General features: G+C 36.8%; 1 protein-coding gene across 6 annotated transcripts in view; it reads left to right on the top strand.

The window, feature by feature from the left end:
- LOC136828370 (hematopoietic prostaglandin D synthase-like) overlaps nt 1-15,708 on the top strand; it is a 403,954-nt gene extending 388,246 nt beyond the window's left edge. For all 6 annotated transcript variants that reach the window (XM_067086325.1, XM_067086328.1, XM_067086327.1 and 3 more), the window contains exons 3-5: nt 7,607-7,799; nt 8,819-8,942; nt 10,624-15,708. In XM_067086325.1, coding sequence (XP_066942426.1) covers nt 7,607-7,799; nt 8,819-8,942; nt 10,624-10,788 — 482 coding nt within the window. In that variant the 3' untranslated portion in view covers nt 10,789-15,708. The remainder of the gene's footprint in view (nt 1-7,606; nt 7,800-8,818; nt 8,943-10,623) is intronic.
- Nucleotides 15,709-16,200: the final 492 nt, after the last annotated feature.

Raw genomic sequence — 16,200 nt, 5'->3', positions numbered from 1 at the left:
TCTTTCAAACGTTTCATTGTCAATTTCCGTTTCAGCGCTGGATGGCCTTAGTTGCCCCAGGACTTGGCATTTATGCCTAAAATCTATAAATCAATCAATCACACTAAGTTCAGTATCAGTTGATTCATTTGACAAAAGCCCAAGTACAATCCTGTGTTACATAGTTACCACCAAAATTACCACAAAATTAAACAGTTTTGCCACTGTTGCCATTATATGATTAGCCCTATGAATTTCAGGGTCATATTTTGCAATGGTTTGGGCTGTTTCATTGTAGTAAGTATCCTGAATAGTCTTCTACTGTACATTAGCGATTGGCTGTAGAAGTTAGTTTCTGTCAACTAACGCATCAGCCGTAGAATCATTTTACTGCTTCCATCAGCAGAATTAACACCAATATTACATTCCGAGGTAGACCTCGCGTCAGTAATTGAAATATCATTAAGGATATTAGCAACCTCACTTTCCCTCTCAGCATTTTGACCAGAGAGCCCGTGAAAACCTTATTACCGACAACATCTTTGCCGTCATTTTATTTGCATAAGTTACCTCTTCCACATTAGAAGCAATCTTCTCTTCCATAGCAGCCTCCGATAATTCGATTTTTTCATGAGTTTATCGTTTCTCGACTCGACTTCCAGTGATTCAATTTCCTTCGTAAGATTATCAATTTTTAGTTCGGCTTCCCCGGGGCGAATCTGCAGAGTCGCCAACTGGCTCTTCCCCGCAAATTTTCGAGCTCAGCAATTCCTTTATCTCACAGCTCGGTTCCGTCCCCGAACAATGATTGCATTCGGTGTTTCTTTACATTCATTAGCTAGATTCTTTCGTTGAATTTGCCTTAGCAAATCAGTTAGGACTGTGGCTACTTCGCTTTCATGATATTGTGATCGCCGATGCCATCTAGAAATAAGTGTCTTTACTGATGCCACTTATCACATTCACATCTTAGGGTATCAAATCTTTATTCACATGTGAAACTTATTAGTGTTCCCCTTTTGCTATCCATAATGCATTCTCATGGACACTTCTACTTGCAAATGAAAGTTTTTTTCATGGGTACAACACAACCCCTTTCACAAAGAAAAAAAAGTAATGTTCCTTTAACAATGTGAGAGCATTATTTGTCTTGATTATTAGCAGCACGGCGTTACAAGGTGCCCAAAATAAGGTTCTGCTGAGATGGGCTTAACAGCACCGAAATAGTATCATCCTTGCTTTAAGGAAAAAATCTGTCTTTGGAAAAAGTTGAATAAAAAAAACTGATAGAAAATCTAATATCTAATGACTTTTCTAGTCGTTTCTGCTCTCGTGGGATGGGTCACCTCCCCAGAATTTGTGCTTTGTTGTGTCTGTATCTATTGTCACTCGAATCTTTTTAGACCGAGCTTTGATTTGGACACCCACGCCATTCTTGGTCTTTGTGTCATGGAAAATGGATGATTTGGCAGTCCAATATCATGAAATTACGCTGTTACGTGCACACCTTTTCTAATACGCTGTTACATGCACGTCCTTTCTACGCAGTCGAGAGTATCACCCAAAAAAAAATACGGATATTCAGTCATACGGACAATCTCAAGGTCGTTTTAAAACCACGGTCTATATTACTCTAACGTACGGAATATCTGTTTCGCTCCTTTCAATTTTTCTATAAAAGAAAACTTTTGAGATGGCTATTTGTCTGTCCGCCCACACTTTTTCTGTCCGCCCTCAGATCTCAAAAACTACTGAGGCTAGAGGGCTGCAAATTGTTATGTTGACCACCCACCCACCAATCATCAAACCTACCAAATTGCAGCCCTCTAGCCTCAGTAGTTTTTATTTTATTTAAGGTTAAAATTAGCCATGATTGTGCGTCTGGCACCGCTATAGGTGCCAACAACACAGACCACCACCGGGCTGTGGCTGAAAGTTATGGGCCGCGACTGAGAGTTTCATGGGCCGTGTCTGAGAGTTTCATGCAGCATTATACGCTGTATACAGAAAACTCGATAGCGCCGAAGAAACTTCCGCGCATTTTTTGCTTGTTTTTATTGTCACCGTTGGGGGTGTTCCATGATAATTTTTCCATTTACATGGAAATTTATCACCGCGTTGGTTGCCTCAAGACGCAAGGGTGCCACAGGAAGCGTTATTTGATTTTCAAGGACGTACGGATAAGGGCTTCCAACTGTTGATTGGGCTTATTTGCTATCTGCAAGTAGGCCTGTGTCTTGGCGAGTGTTCCTAGAACGATCTCGGGAAAGGGATTTTTTTTTTAAATCCATTTTTCCTCTGACGAATTAAACAATTAACTGCGTACTTGGTAAGTAATCAGCTGTGGTGGGTTAGCGCGGGTCTAGCAAAGTCCTCCAGAAGAATTGCTGGCGAGTTTTATGTTTGATATTATGTATGTGCAAAAAAGCAGTCGAAATTTTAGGACGATAATTGATCGAAGAAGCCTTGCACATACCACGAACTTTCAAAAGACTGTCCGTGTGTCTAGACGTAACTGCAGTTAGCCAGTGATAACCTCTCTCTCTCTCTCTCTCTCTCTCTCTCTCTCTCTCTCTCTCTCTCTCTTCCATTCTTGACTGGAGCACATTTTGACACGAGCCTTGCCTCTCAGATTTGAGAGTCACTCGCTATTATTTTTAGTCTGAAATTATATTCTGAAATTTGGCCCGTCGTAATCCGTGCTCTAATTTACATATAGCAACCTGATCACAGATATGCTTGCTAAAAACTGGAAGTATAACACCACTTTGCACCACTCCCTCTAAGGGGGGGGAAGCCCTAAATACCACATATCTGTCAATCACATCCAGTTATACACGTTAGTGGTTGCGGGGTGGGTGGATTTCAATAAAACTCATGATGACATAAAAAAAAGGAACGTCTTTATAGAAATAATAAAATAACGACGGCAACCCTACACACACATACACGCACGCGCGCGAGCGCAAACACACACACACACACACACCCACACACACACACACACACACACGCACGTTTGTAAAGCATGCCGATACCAAGAAACTGTACATAACATTTTGCACGCAAACATAAAGAATGAAAAACACAAAGTTTAACGTTATCGTCATTGCCACTTACTGTAACTATTTCAAGAGGTTCATTTTATGCACGTATTGTAGGTATTCTGAAATAAATCAATAAATAAATACTCCTTTTTAAATGTAGGGACACATTAAATACAGAATTCTTCACCATCCAGCGTGACTAATCCTCGGGGCGATCTCATCTCGTATTCCTCAGCTAATGGACGATTGGTATTCCGTGATTGGACCCTTCCCCCTAGCCCTAATCATCCTTCTTCATTCATCTCTAATGTAAAATGAATCCCTGATAATCATCGCTTAAGAGGGGACGGAATTCCAAGTGTCGTAATTTAAACAGATAAGCGAACGAAAGTGAATTCCTGTTGATACGTTGGAGAGTGGAATGTAAATTTAAAGTGAACTTGCCTTTTTAGGATTACTTTTTATTATTTTGTTTTGGGATTACTTTGCTTATAATTATGCTCCCGCTTGAGGATTACTTAATGATGATGTACCCGTTTTTTATTACTTCCTCGGTTCTAGGTATTTTGACTCCCAGAACTTTGACCCCGGTTTATTTCACTCGGTAAATTGAGATCCGGTTTCGGTTAACACCCGGTAATTTGACACCCAAAAGAAGCAAACGGCTTATCTATGAAGCATAATTTTTTTAAATAGCTTATGGAAATTACCTTATTTAGGAAATGGAAATTACTTCATTTGAATGCTTAGTAAGCTGAAGGCTTAGTTTACATCTTCTTAATTTTTTTTTTATTCAAATGTATCAGTAACATTTGGCAGCTGAATCCGAGCTCCTGACGGTATAAAGACATTTTTTATAACCATGCCTCGTCCCATTCAGAGCATATGGAGGAAAGAAACTCGTAAATGAGTTTTTTTTATCTTTTATTATAAAAATACAATTACATTTCAATACATTTACGAAAGACAGAAAACAAACTCTGATGGATAAAAAATTGATTGGAAGTGTTAAGAGTTGTAAAGGGCGCCTGTTACTGTATGTAGATGTTATGAAAAAAAAAAAAGTCTTTATTCCGCCTGAACCTCGGATGCAACTGCCAGATGTTGCTGTTATACTTGAATAAACAAAAATAATATGTAAACTAAGCCTTCAGCTTACTAAGCAATCAAATTGCGCCATTCCCATTCCCTGAATAAGGTAAGTGCCCTAAGCTATTTCAAAAAATTATGCTTCCTAAATAAGTTATTTTCTTCTTTTAGATGTCAAATTACCGGGTGTTAAAGAACCCGGACCTCAAATTAACGGAAGTCAAAATACCGGGGTTGAAATCACCGGGATCAAACAACCAGGAGTGTACTTACCATCCACCACTTTCTCTGTACCTCGTGATGCGTTGGAGACTGGAATGTAATTCTGAGGTGAATTTAAAAGGTAGTTTCTTTTTTTTTCAATCTGTGCCTTTTTAGGATTGGTTATTTCTTTTTATCAGTTCCTGTTAGATCTCCTCTTTCTGTATTTCCCTTTACTTCCTCTTACTTCTTCCTCATGAACACAACATTCTTTGTAAGCTTGAATTTCAAGTCAGTGGCCCCTTTGGTGGGCTTGTTCCGTATGAATAGGTTTCATCTTATGAATAATAATAATAATAATAATAATAATAATAATAATAATAATAATAATAATAATAATAATAATAATAATAATAATAATAATAATAATAATAAAATTTGTTTCTGATTCTGTTTTGATTTGGGATTAGTAAATGATTTTCTACCCGTTTTGGATTACTTTGTCTATAACTCTTTTTCTCTTTGGGATTACTGCCTTTATAATTCTAGTCCTGTTTAGGATTACTTTATCTGTAATTATTGGTCTGTTTAGGATTATTTTCTCTCTAAATCTGGGCCTCCTTAGGATTTATTTTTATATAATTCTGATTCAGTCTGATCTCACTCACTTTGTTTATAATTCTGCGCCCATTTACGTACATTTAGCTACGTTGTCTATAATTCAGCTTCCGATTAGATATACTTTGTTTGTAAATCTGAGCCTGCTGAGGTTTTTAACGAAGTTTGTTCATGGATATAACACATTCTGTGCCAAATATCTGGGCTTGATCTGTGTTTTTCAAGAGTTGGCAATAATGTGCGTTTGATGTCACTTGGTTGTTTTTACTTGTTTAGTATTTTTCATCCTTGTTTTCTCATCCCTCCTTTGTATACAAATTTCCTAAAGTGTAGTATATATAAATCATCTTTAAATTATACTTAACAGTTTTATTATGTTTTCTTATTTCACGTCCTAAAAGGACAAGTCACCTATGAATTCATTGCATTCTGTTGGTTTTGTAAAATGGGCTTTCTCCTTATTCGCGAAGGATTTCAAAACTATTATACTAACAGGTATAGTGTCTTTGCTTGTACTTTCAAGATTAGTTCCATACCATGGAGTGGAGTGGGAAATTTGTCTTAAAGAGATTCGTGCGTACTAGGTCTCGGAGCGCTGGAGTAGAAGTGTTGAGTTGACATTAGGGAGTTTGGAGTTCGATTCTTGTGCACGTCTCTGACTTTGACTTCTAAAAATGGTAACTCGAGAATTAATACTGTTTCGTCATGTATAGCTTTCAAGGTTCAATTCTGGCGTTGGTTAAACAATATTTTTTAGTGCGCGTAATGCATACAGCGACGTTATTTTATTTATGGTAGTATTTTTGTTCCTATGTACGTACAGGTGTAAAGGTAGTATTCTTTCATATATTAAAGAAGAGCAAATCTTAATTTTGTACATTTATAAATAATGCAGGTGGGTGAAAGAAAGGTAGCATATATATATATATATATATATATATATATATATATATATATATATATATATATATATATATATATATATATATATATATATATATATATATATATATATATATATATATATATATATATATATATATATATATATATATATATATATATATATATATATATATATATAAATTTGACTCACATCAGGATCGAACCCAGGTCTTTCAAATGAAAGACCAGACCGCTGACAACCAGGCCACATAAGTCATAATAGAAGTTGGAACCTGAGTACCACTGTACTTAAGGCATTACCTGGGCAGGCTAACTTCTTGAATACCAGCGTGTTTTCCCCAACTTCCCGACTCAGCAATGACCCAATTGACAGCATTTCATTGAATTATCCCTTCTGAGTGAGTATGATAGAATAATCAACACACAATCACGTGTGGAAATTTATTTCTGCTCCACACGTGATTGTGTGTTGATTATATATATATATATATATATATATATATATATATATATATATATATATATATATATATATATATATATATAATATATATATATATATATATATATATATATATATATATATATTTTATATATGTATATGTATGTATGTATATATATATATACATATTTTAACTTTTATGTAGGACGTTATTACGTTCATCGTCATCGCATCATTTCCATATATTTATATATATATATATATTCCAATATATATATATATATTTTGAGAATCAGGATACCAGAACAATAAATCAGGATACTAGAAACAATAAGCCCGTTTTTAAGTTTTGCTCCAAGTTTCTCTCTCTCTCTCTCTCTCTCTCTCTCTCTCTCTCTCTCTCTCTCTCTCTCTCTCTCTCTCTCTCTCGTCCTACAAGACACTTCCTGCACCTAAGACCCTCAGATTATTAAGGGGCAACAGTCGAGAGCTTTTCCATCAGGGCGGTATTGTAAGGGAGGATCAGTTCCAACTCGAGTAGACACTTTCAACTCTCCAAGAATACGTTCTGATGAGCCACATCCTCCAGGCCCCTCTCCTTGGTTGAGTCCGGGGTTTGTGGGGGAGGGAAGGGGGGGGAGGGGTTTGGTAACTTTTCTAAGGGGAAAGCGTCGTAAAATAAGTTAGAGAAGCTGTTCAACGGCCATTTTTATCTTAACTGTTTTACATGTATTCAAACTTCGTGGAACTTTACTTGATGAATTTATGGACATGGGGCACCCATATATATATATATATATATATATATATATATATATATATATATATATATATATATATATATATATATATATATATATATATATGTATATATATATATATATATATGTGTGTGTGTGTGTGTGTGTGTGTGTGTGTGTGTGTGTGTGTGTGTGTGTGTGTGACAGACCATGGTCTGTCGTTTCCTACACACTAGTTATTCCTTTTCATTTTCTTATTTTCTTTGAGCTCCTTTTTCATTTTTTTACACGTGGACATGCTAACTGACATGCTAACTGGCCATAGCAATATAAGAAGAAATATGGTATGAATAAATTCATTATATATATACATACATATATATATATATATATATATATATATATATATATATATATATATATAGATAGATAGATAGATAGATAGATAGATAGATAGATAGATAGATAGATAGATATGTATATGCATACTTTTTTTTTCATCCAAACCACAGAACTGAATTTTGCTTCTACAGCACGAAAATTAAACAAATAAATAAGATTAACAAAAATCATTTAACTTTCAGAGATGCCCTACGGGAAGGTGCCAGTGCTTTATATCGACGACAAGCCCCTGAGTCAGTCGGTGACGATCTGCCGCTACCTGGGCAGGATGCACAACCTGTACGTGGATGACCCTTGGGAATCTGCCATCGGCGACGAAGTGGCAGACTCCGTCCATGATCTCCTGCCACACGCTGCCCAGATGGTCTATGCCAAGTGAGTTCATTTGTTCATCTGTTTATTTTCTCATTATTTATTTTTATTTATTTATATTTTTTTTTACTTGTTATACAGATGGGTTATAAACAAATTAATTTTTCCCCTCCCTTTTAGTTAATTTATTTAATCATTCATTCATTTATTTTTCACTTAGGTCTTTATTTATTCACCCCGTAGTAGGCGGGGTAGTCCCGTCAGTGCACCTCATGCGGTGCACTGTAGGCATTGCTTTAGGTTCTTTGCAGCGTGCCGCCGGCCCCTAGCTGCAACCCCTTTTACTGTACCTCCTTTCATGTTCTCTTTCTTCCATCTGCCTTTCCACCTTCTCCTAACAGTTGATTCATGGTGCAACTGCGAGGTTTTCCTCCTGCTACACCTTTCAAACCTTTTACTGTCAATTTCCGTTTCCGCGCTGAATGGCCTCATAGGTCCCAATGCTTGGTCTTTGGCCTAATTTCTATATTCAATTCAATTCATTTATTTATTCATTTAATATTTGTTTGTTTTTGTCCTGATTTCTTATTGTCTGTTATAGAGACTGGTTTTAGAACAGTAGCTGTAAAATATTCATCTTTTCCTCTCTGTTAAATATTTAATTTGTCTATTCACTTATATATTATTCACTTTATTACTTATTTGGTTTTTTTATGCTTGTGTCAGGTGCACCTTGTCATGATTTCTTATTGCCTGTTATAAAGATGTGTTTTATAAAAGTAGATATAAAAAAAATCACCCTTTTTCCCTTCTCTGTTACCTTTCTCATTTCCGAGTCTTACTTCCACTATTTCTGTCATAGAAATGATCACATGAATGATACGCTGGTTAACTTTATGAATGAGAATTAAGCAACGAAGTTGCGAACAGTGACATAAATTTTAAAACAAAAACTGAGTAGGTCTGGAGAAAAAAACTTGAAATGTCAATTGTTGAATGAGAATGAACTAGTTATCGACTTGAGAAGTAAATCCCACTTCGATATTACAAATCACACGCGTCCTCCCTCCCTCTCTCAACAGAAACGCTGGAGACGCCGAAAAAGCGAAGATGTTGGCCACAGAGTTCTACACCAGCACCCTGCCGCCTGTCATGAGAGAACTGGACCGAAGACTGGAGGGGCGGGAGTGGTTCTGTGGCGATAAGGTGAGATTTCCCCGTAGGGGAGTAGTGCCGTCAGTGCATCTCACGCGGTGCACTGTGGGCATTACTTAAGGTTCTTTGCAGCGTCCCTTCGGAACCCTAGCTGCAACCTCTTTTCATTCCTTTTACTGTACCTCCGTTCATATTCTCTTTCTTCCATCTTTCTTTCCACCCTCTCCTAACAATTGTTTCATGGTGCAACTGCGAGGTTTTCCTCCTGTTACACCTTTCAAACCTCCTTTACTCTCACTTTTCCTTTCAGCGCTGAATAACCTCATAGGTCCCAGCGCTTGGCCTTTGACCTAAATTTTGTATTCTCTCTTATAAGGTGAGAGTTGGTCAGAATCTGAGACGCAGACACTGTAGAACCTTACTGAAAACGCTGTAGCGCTGCAGTTTACCTGAAGCTCTGCAATAATATTCATTTGAAGATGATTAGTTTATATATTTATCAACGTACCGAGAGCATTTTTACTCTGTTACTTTTGCGACATTGTGATTTGTGCAGATGTGGAGAATGAAGTGGCCCTTGATCCTCGTTTTATCAAAGCAGTTTCATAAGGTCTGTTATTTGTTTTTTCTGTGCTCCTTGGGTATCAGGTCTCATACATGAATATATTATTTTTTCCAATCATCGGAACTTTTTGGGATTAGCTGTAAATATTGCTAACAGATGATAATATTGCTCACAGATGATAATATTGCTCTTGGAGAAGCTATTCGGCCAAAGGATATTATATTAATCTTTGAAACTTGTTTGTCCTATGCATTTCATGAATTACTCTGGGACGGATTTTGTTTTTGTGAAATTATGTGAAGAACCCGAAGCAAACAGATCTTTGCCTGAGTTACTCGTTAATGTTCAAGATTGGTAAGCCTTGTTTGCTTAGTACTGTAATAGCCTTCTGAGCATCAGTGTTACGTCTGTTATGTCAGAAGATTCTGGAGATGGGTCCCTGTTGTCCTGTCAGATTACTTTAATGATAAGAATTGTTATTTCTTTTTTAAGGAGATCGTGATAAACAATTGAACACGAATTTTAACGTGTTGTGAAATGCCTGTACTTTAGATAAATATTTATATTTTTCCAAATATTGTAAACTTCAAATCTCAGTTTTCCTTGCATCTCTAAGGAAAATTACATTTTTGTAATTTTATGAAGGAATTATTACACATCCTGTCTGGAAGTCAGTCACGACCAGAATGTGAATTGAGTGAATATTTAATGAAATGGACTCATGACGTTTCACTTTTCATACAGAGTTTGCTGAAAAGATAAATATGCAAAAACAAAACCAAAAACTCTCAGAAATTACCACCTCTTACTTTCGTTAAGGATTTCTGGCCAACCCAGTGAGATTTGAGTTATTTTAACTGTGTTGTTCACTTACTGTCACTAATCGATAGTAACCCTGGAGTAATGTGTATGACTCCGAACTCTCTTTATTAGATTCTCAACTCTCTCTAACAGATTCTCAACTCTCTTTATCGTATTGAAAATTACGTCTTTAATTATTGCTCCTTGTCATCACAATGAGTTTTGGAATTTTTCTTTTAGTGGTTTTTGCAAGCTCTTTGAAAATATTATCATTACTATATTAATTAATCCTAATTAACTAATTGTAGCTGCTAAAAAGTAATATAATTACATTACATAATCCTAATTAAGTTCTTGATTCCGCAGATGACGTGGTCAGACGTATTCGTTGCCTGTTACCTCAGTCAGCTGAGCGCCCATCACGAGGGCTCCCTGGACGCTGTTCCCAGGCTGAAAGCACTGGTCGAGAAAGTTGTCAAGATCCCCCAGATAGAGAAATGGATCAAGGAACGTCCTGACACACCTATGTAAACCTTCCTTGGATTCGTAAACAGCCATTGTACTTCTCCACACTGCTGATGAGCACTGACTCTTGATGGACTGGCTTGAAGAGCTTGCATGAACTTTGCTGGAAACGAAAGTCGAAAGAACCACTTCAGTTTGATTTGACGGACGGCCCTCCTTGCCCTTAGAAGGCCACAGGTAGAAGAGTAACATGTTTCGCGGGCTTTCTGACGGCGTCTCAGCCTTGACTTGTAACGATCCTGACCTGGACTTGGTACTGTTGGTTGGTCAGTGTGAACTGCAAACCTTTTGATGGTAGGGTGAAATAGTCACGCAATAGCAGTGATGGAATAATTTAAACAACATTTTGGATGTAGTGTCTGTGACAGTAGAGACACAGTCTCCTGCTCAGGCAAAAGAGGTAGCTGCATAAAATGAAAGCTTCAAATCGAAAAGTAGTATGCAGTTCGCAACAGGGAAATGTAGTCAATAGGTAGCTGGCTCTCACGTGCATGTCTCAATTTTCTGCCAAAACTTTTTCCGTTTCAAAATGCATCACTGTTATTTTTCAAGACAATTTTTGAGTCCGTTTTATGTTACTGTCAGGTAAAATCAGCATCTAGTGATTTGATGTTCTCTCATCATTTGAGTCTTAGGTGACAACTAAGTTCTACAACAGTATTAAACTCATAACAGTTCATGTCCTAAACAATGAAGTCGTAGATTTTATTTTTGTGTTCGCTCTGTGTTGACTCAAATAGATTGGTGTTTCCCCTTCGGAAAATACGTCACTGCCTGGCTTCACAGTGGGATGTATTAGATATATAGTGTTCATTGCTTCATCTCTTCTTGGCCTCTCGTCTGTGTGTTGCCATGTTGATATAATAGTCATTCTAGTGTGTTGCAGGTTCTTTTATGGTAACTGGAGCTTTGGCTTCCCTGGCATTGTTTAATCATTTTCTTGTGGATATTAAATCAAAGTGAGGTGTCGTCGTCATTTGTGAAGAAGAGATGTCATAGCTCTTTGCCCCAGACTCTTTAACATATCAGTGAGAAGCAGACCCTAAATGTTTGTTGGTCTGAAGGAGTCATGTGCTGACAAGGAGGACTGCTCTAAGTGCAAACAAGGAATTCTTAATTTACCGCTGAAATGGATGCAGTCATCTCTCATAGAAGAACCTACAGTAAACAAAACAAAACAAAAAAGAAATAAACAGCTTGTGCCTATGGTTTTTGATCCAAGAATACAACGGGAAGTCTAGGCATTCTTGGCTATAGAGGGTACATACATACACTTTACACTTTTACTGTGATGTAATGACATGTATTGTCCATGTGATTTTTGCAGGAAGAAGACTAATATATGCCTTGAGTCTCCGAGCTTCCTGTCAGAGTTTAACGAAATTCTTAAAAGTTTCCAAAAGGATATTTTTATAATGAAGACCTTTCAGTACTTGTAATTGTTGGAAATGTCAATTATTTTTCCTCCTGTACCAGTCATCTAACTGTCACCGTAAAAGTAATCTTAAGTACCAACCTCTTCAGAGAAGGCTAGAATTGACAGCGCCATCTGTCGGAGTGAGTTTCGTGTACAGTGAAACGTCTGTAGGTGTTGGGATCCTCTTTCAGTTAACCGTGTTGCTGGAGGTTTAATCGAAGCTTCAGGAGGTGTTCACGTATCGAGCATTAAAGTAACACAATCAGGTCAGTGAAGTATTTTGACTCAGTGTTTGAAATCTAAAGTGAGTTTGAGAGTAAGCATGTCAATTTTTTGTCACTCAGCTACATTAGTACTGTCTATACAGTACATATAATATTTGTGGTTGTCACAGCGTTACTGACAATTAAGATCTGTCACGTTTGCAGTTTAGGCTTTTATGTCATATGCAGTCTAGACCCATTATTATGTCACTAAAATGTGCAGTCAAGTCAGATTTAATTAAATTTAACTTTCAACTAAATAACAAAGTTTTGAATTTACAACAATAGCATGTAAAAGTACTCATGGAGCTCAAATACGTTTTAACAATGCACTGCCAAAAATATTTTCTTTCCCATCATAATGAATGTTATGCTTAATTCCCTGGCCCTAATTTGCACGATGTCAAGATTTGGTAGAAATGCCGCAGGCATCTTTAGTTCAGGCTGTCGTATTCATTACGAACACCTGAACTTTAGCCAGGGAAACTGTTTGGATGGTCCAGTATAACAGAGACACGTATATAAATGCCCGTTTAACATAATAACCAGTGAATTTCCACATAATTATGTGATTCTTGACAAGCCAAAAAGAGGCAGGAATGCATGCTTCATAAATTACTGGAAAACAAAGGCCGTCAATGGCACTAATTCCTAGTTAAGCATCATGTCTTAGGACGAGTTTGAAAATGGTGGGATTTCTTTATGAAAATAACACAGAGTAAGAAAAGCAACTGTCTCTTGAGTAATTGAAGGATTCCAGGAGATATGGACCAAGAACTGAGTTTATTGCTGGAATATTCTGCTCACTTAAACACATTCGACCAGCTTTCTTTAAATCTAACTAATTGCAAATCCTGTGCTACCTTTAGTGATGTGACTTTGGCTGACCTGCCAAGTCTGCAGTTGAAGGAAATACAGTACAGTACTTGTTAAGATAATGTACTTGAAGGTAGCTTTCTTCTGGGTAAATGTAAAGAACGTTACAGGCCACTGACCTTACCAGCTGCAAAGGCAGTGCACTGTGACCTGTAATCGAGTATTTTCTGCTCTTTAGTCAAACATTGGGTCAAACTGTCATCACTGTCGTTTTCAAGAGAATGCTTTGTTTACTTGCATTTAAACTCAAAGGAACGTGAAACGGAGAATAAGTAGATGCTGTGGTGTGTTGCTTGATCTTTCATAGAACAGAATTAGTGTCCACATTAACCACCTTCCAGTAAGTCATTCCTGTGTGCGTGTGTGTGTGTGCGTGCGCGCGCTTGTATACATGTGTAAACCTTAGGATAACTCAGTGTACTGCCGCAGCCAAATCAGCTCAAATTGTTGAATAGGGTTCTCCCTCGATCTTAGTCAGACTTCTGATATTGCTGAGAAATGTCATTGCATAGTGATGGTTGTTATGGACTCTGTCTTCAATCAAGCCTTTGTTTTTCCTGGAGATAACTCTTTAATACCCTGTTCCTGATTAAACCTTCCTAACTGAAAAAAAAAATCTATTTTGGTGCCCTGTTTAATCAATTGCAATTTTTTTCCTTCAAGAACATGTTATTTTATTTACTCGTATTCATTTATGGTTAATTTTAGGGTTTCTTCCTTTTGGAAGAATCTAATTTCTTACAGTACATGCCACATTTTTGTTGTCATTTTAACTCCTTCGTGCATTCCTTTCACATTACAATTTACATTACCTTGTGCTCTCAGTTACTAAAGCACTTTTTACTGATGCTTTTGTCATATTCATCAAGTTGAGACTTTCTTATTTCACGATCAAATTTAAACCTTCAAGCTACATTCACGAGTCTTTGAGCAGTTAGCTCTGTTGTAGAAATAACAGCCGTGGGAAATTTGTCCTCTCTGCGCCCTACTAAATTTAAATTAATGTGTAAGCTGTAACATTAGCCATCCTAATTGTGATTTGTCTGATGTAATCTGTGTATAGTGGTGACTTATACACGGTGTCATGTGCCTCGTTAACTTCCATTAATTTTCTTTTGTATATGAAAATAAAGCAATGTACGTATTGAAGACGTTTTACCATGGTGTAAAATCTTAAATGTTTCAGTTCTCATTAGACCGTTGCTGTGAAGCGTCACTTTTCACTTGTAAGGTTTAAGGTGTTTTAGAATTAAAAATCTTACTGTATGTCAGAGCTATATAGCCCAATATGTCAAGGGCTTCTCCAAAACGATAAAGGACCGGATGGAATATTTTTCTGAGAGTATCATCCATGGTATGTATTAAGAACTTTCCATAGAACGAAGACTTCTACTTGAAAATCCAGAATTCACCAGAGAATGCCATGAACGCATGACGAAGACTGTCATAGATTTCGTCTGTGATTGCTGTATGACCTAGCTACAGTAGACGACAGGCTGAGCATTGTGTTGGAGAAGAGTTTTTCTACCGAGTGTGAAAGAGGCACACATCAACAAGTATAGCCACTTGTCTTGAGATTTTGTAAAGATAGCTAGGGGTTAGTGCAAAATAATTGGGCTGTATGCAAAATCGTCTTGAAATAGCGTTGGGGTAATGGGATTACAATGAAAAGTATAGGATTTGGTTCACATGTAAGGGAACCTGTTTTTTTTTTTTGTTAAGATGAACCTTTCTTGGTTTGGTCTAGAATCATACCTCTAAGTGCTTCAGACTTATTAAAGTGATAGCAGTTTACCTGTTCATGATGAAAACAGCACTGACAAAACGGTTAAAAAGTTTGAAGTTACCACACTGAAAGCTTAACGTACTGTATGATATTTAATGTATAAAAGAAAAGTTATAAAAGAATAAAAAAGTGAAAACAGAAGCAATTATCGGGCAACCTGCAAGTAGGTGAATTAAATATTTACAATTTTATCAAATGCTAGTTAAAAGTTTTTAACGATGTCTGGCCTAAGGTATGAATAGACAACAATTAAAGAAAATAAATTTGCAAATTATGGTTAAGGTAAGAAATTCTATAAATCTGCTTGTGAGCTGTTGAACAAATGAAGAGTTGGTAATTAAAAATTTAAGCACGGCTGAACATGCAGGAAAGAAAATTGATGGGAAAGGTACAGTAATTCCATTTTAGTTTCCCCTATTGGATTACTGTAAATGCATTAATTGGGATTCAGTACAGTAATTACCAGTAGCCGAAAATGTCATGTTGTGTGTAGTGACTGTGTGAAATCTGTTAGCTGATACGAAAACGGTGCAAGTTACTGACACAAACAGCTTAGTATCTTGGTAGAGAAAAAAAAAAGAAAACATGAAATGAAATCACTGAAAGAAGTAAACTGAACGATTGGTAGTTATAATTGGTCTGGTAGCTTCTGTTCCTGGCTTATAGATGTTACCTAAAAGTATAGTAGTCTCCTACAGATCTCTACTTATGAGGAGTGTTATGTTTAGCATCAGGGTTGTCAATAATTGTTTTTTCAGTGTAAGATCCTGTTTGCTGTAGTTATGCTTTCATTACTTGTATGTTGGTGATAATACTGTAGTGAAATGTCGGTCCATCACGCGCATTGTCAGGTTCTACTGTGCAGTTTCTCACCCGAGCGAAAAAAATGTTACTTTTCTGCCAAGAATTATCTTTTCAGTTCGAGCAAAATATAATGGTTGCATGTGCATGTACATCAGTGTGCAAAGTTTATCCTCATTTCCCAAGCAACTTAGGCGCCCAGCTTCAAGTTAAGTCAGTCATTTCCATTATGCGTGAAGTATGTTGCTTTCTCATTAAATATATATATATATATA

Source organism: Macrobrachium rosenbergii, chromosome 42, assembly GCF_040412425.1.
Source record: "Macrobrachium rosenbergii isolate ZJJX-2024 chromosome 42, ASM4041242v1, whole genome shotgun sequence".
NCBI lineage: Eukaryota > Metazoa > Arthropoda > Malacostraca > Decapoda > Palaemonidae > Macrobrachium > Macrobrachium rosenbergii.
The sequence above is the reverse complement of the archived record's forward strand: the minus strand, read 5'-3'. Positions and strand labels throughout refer to the sequence as shown.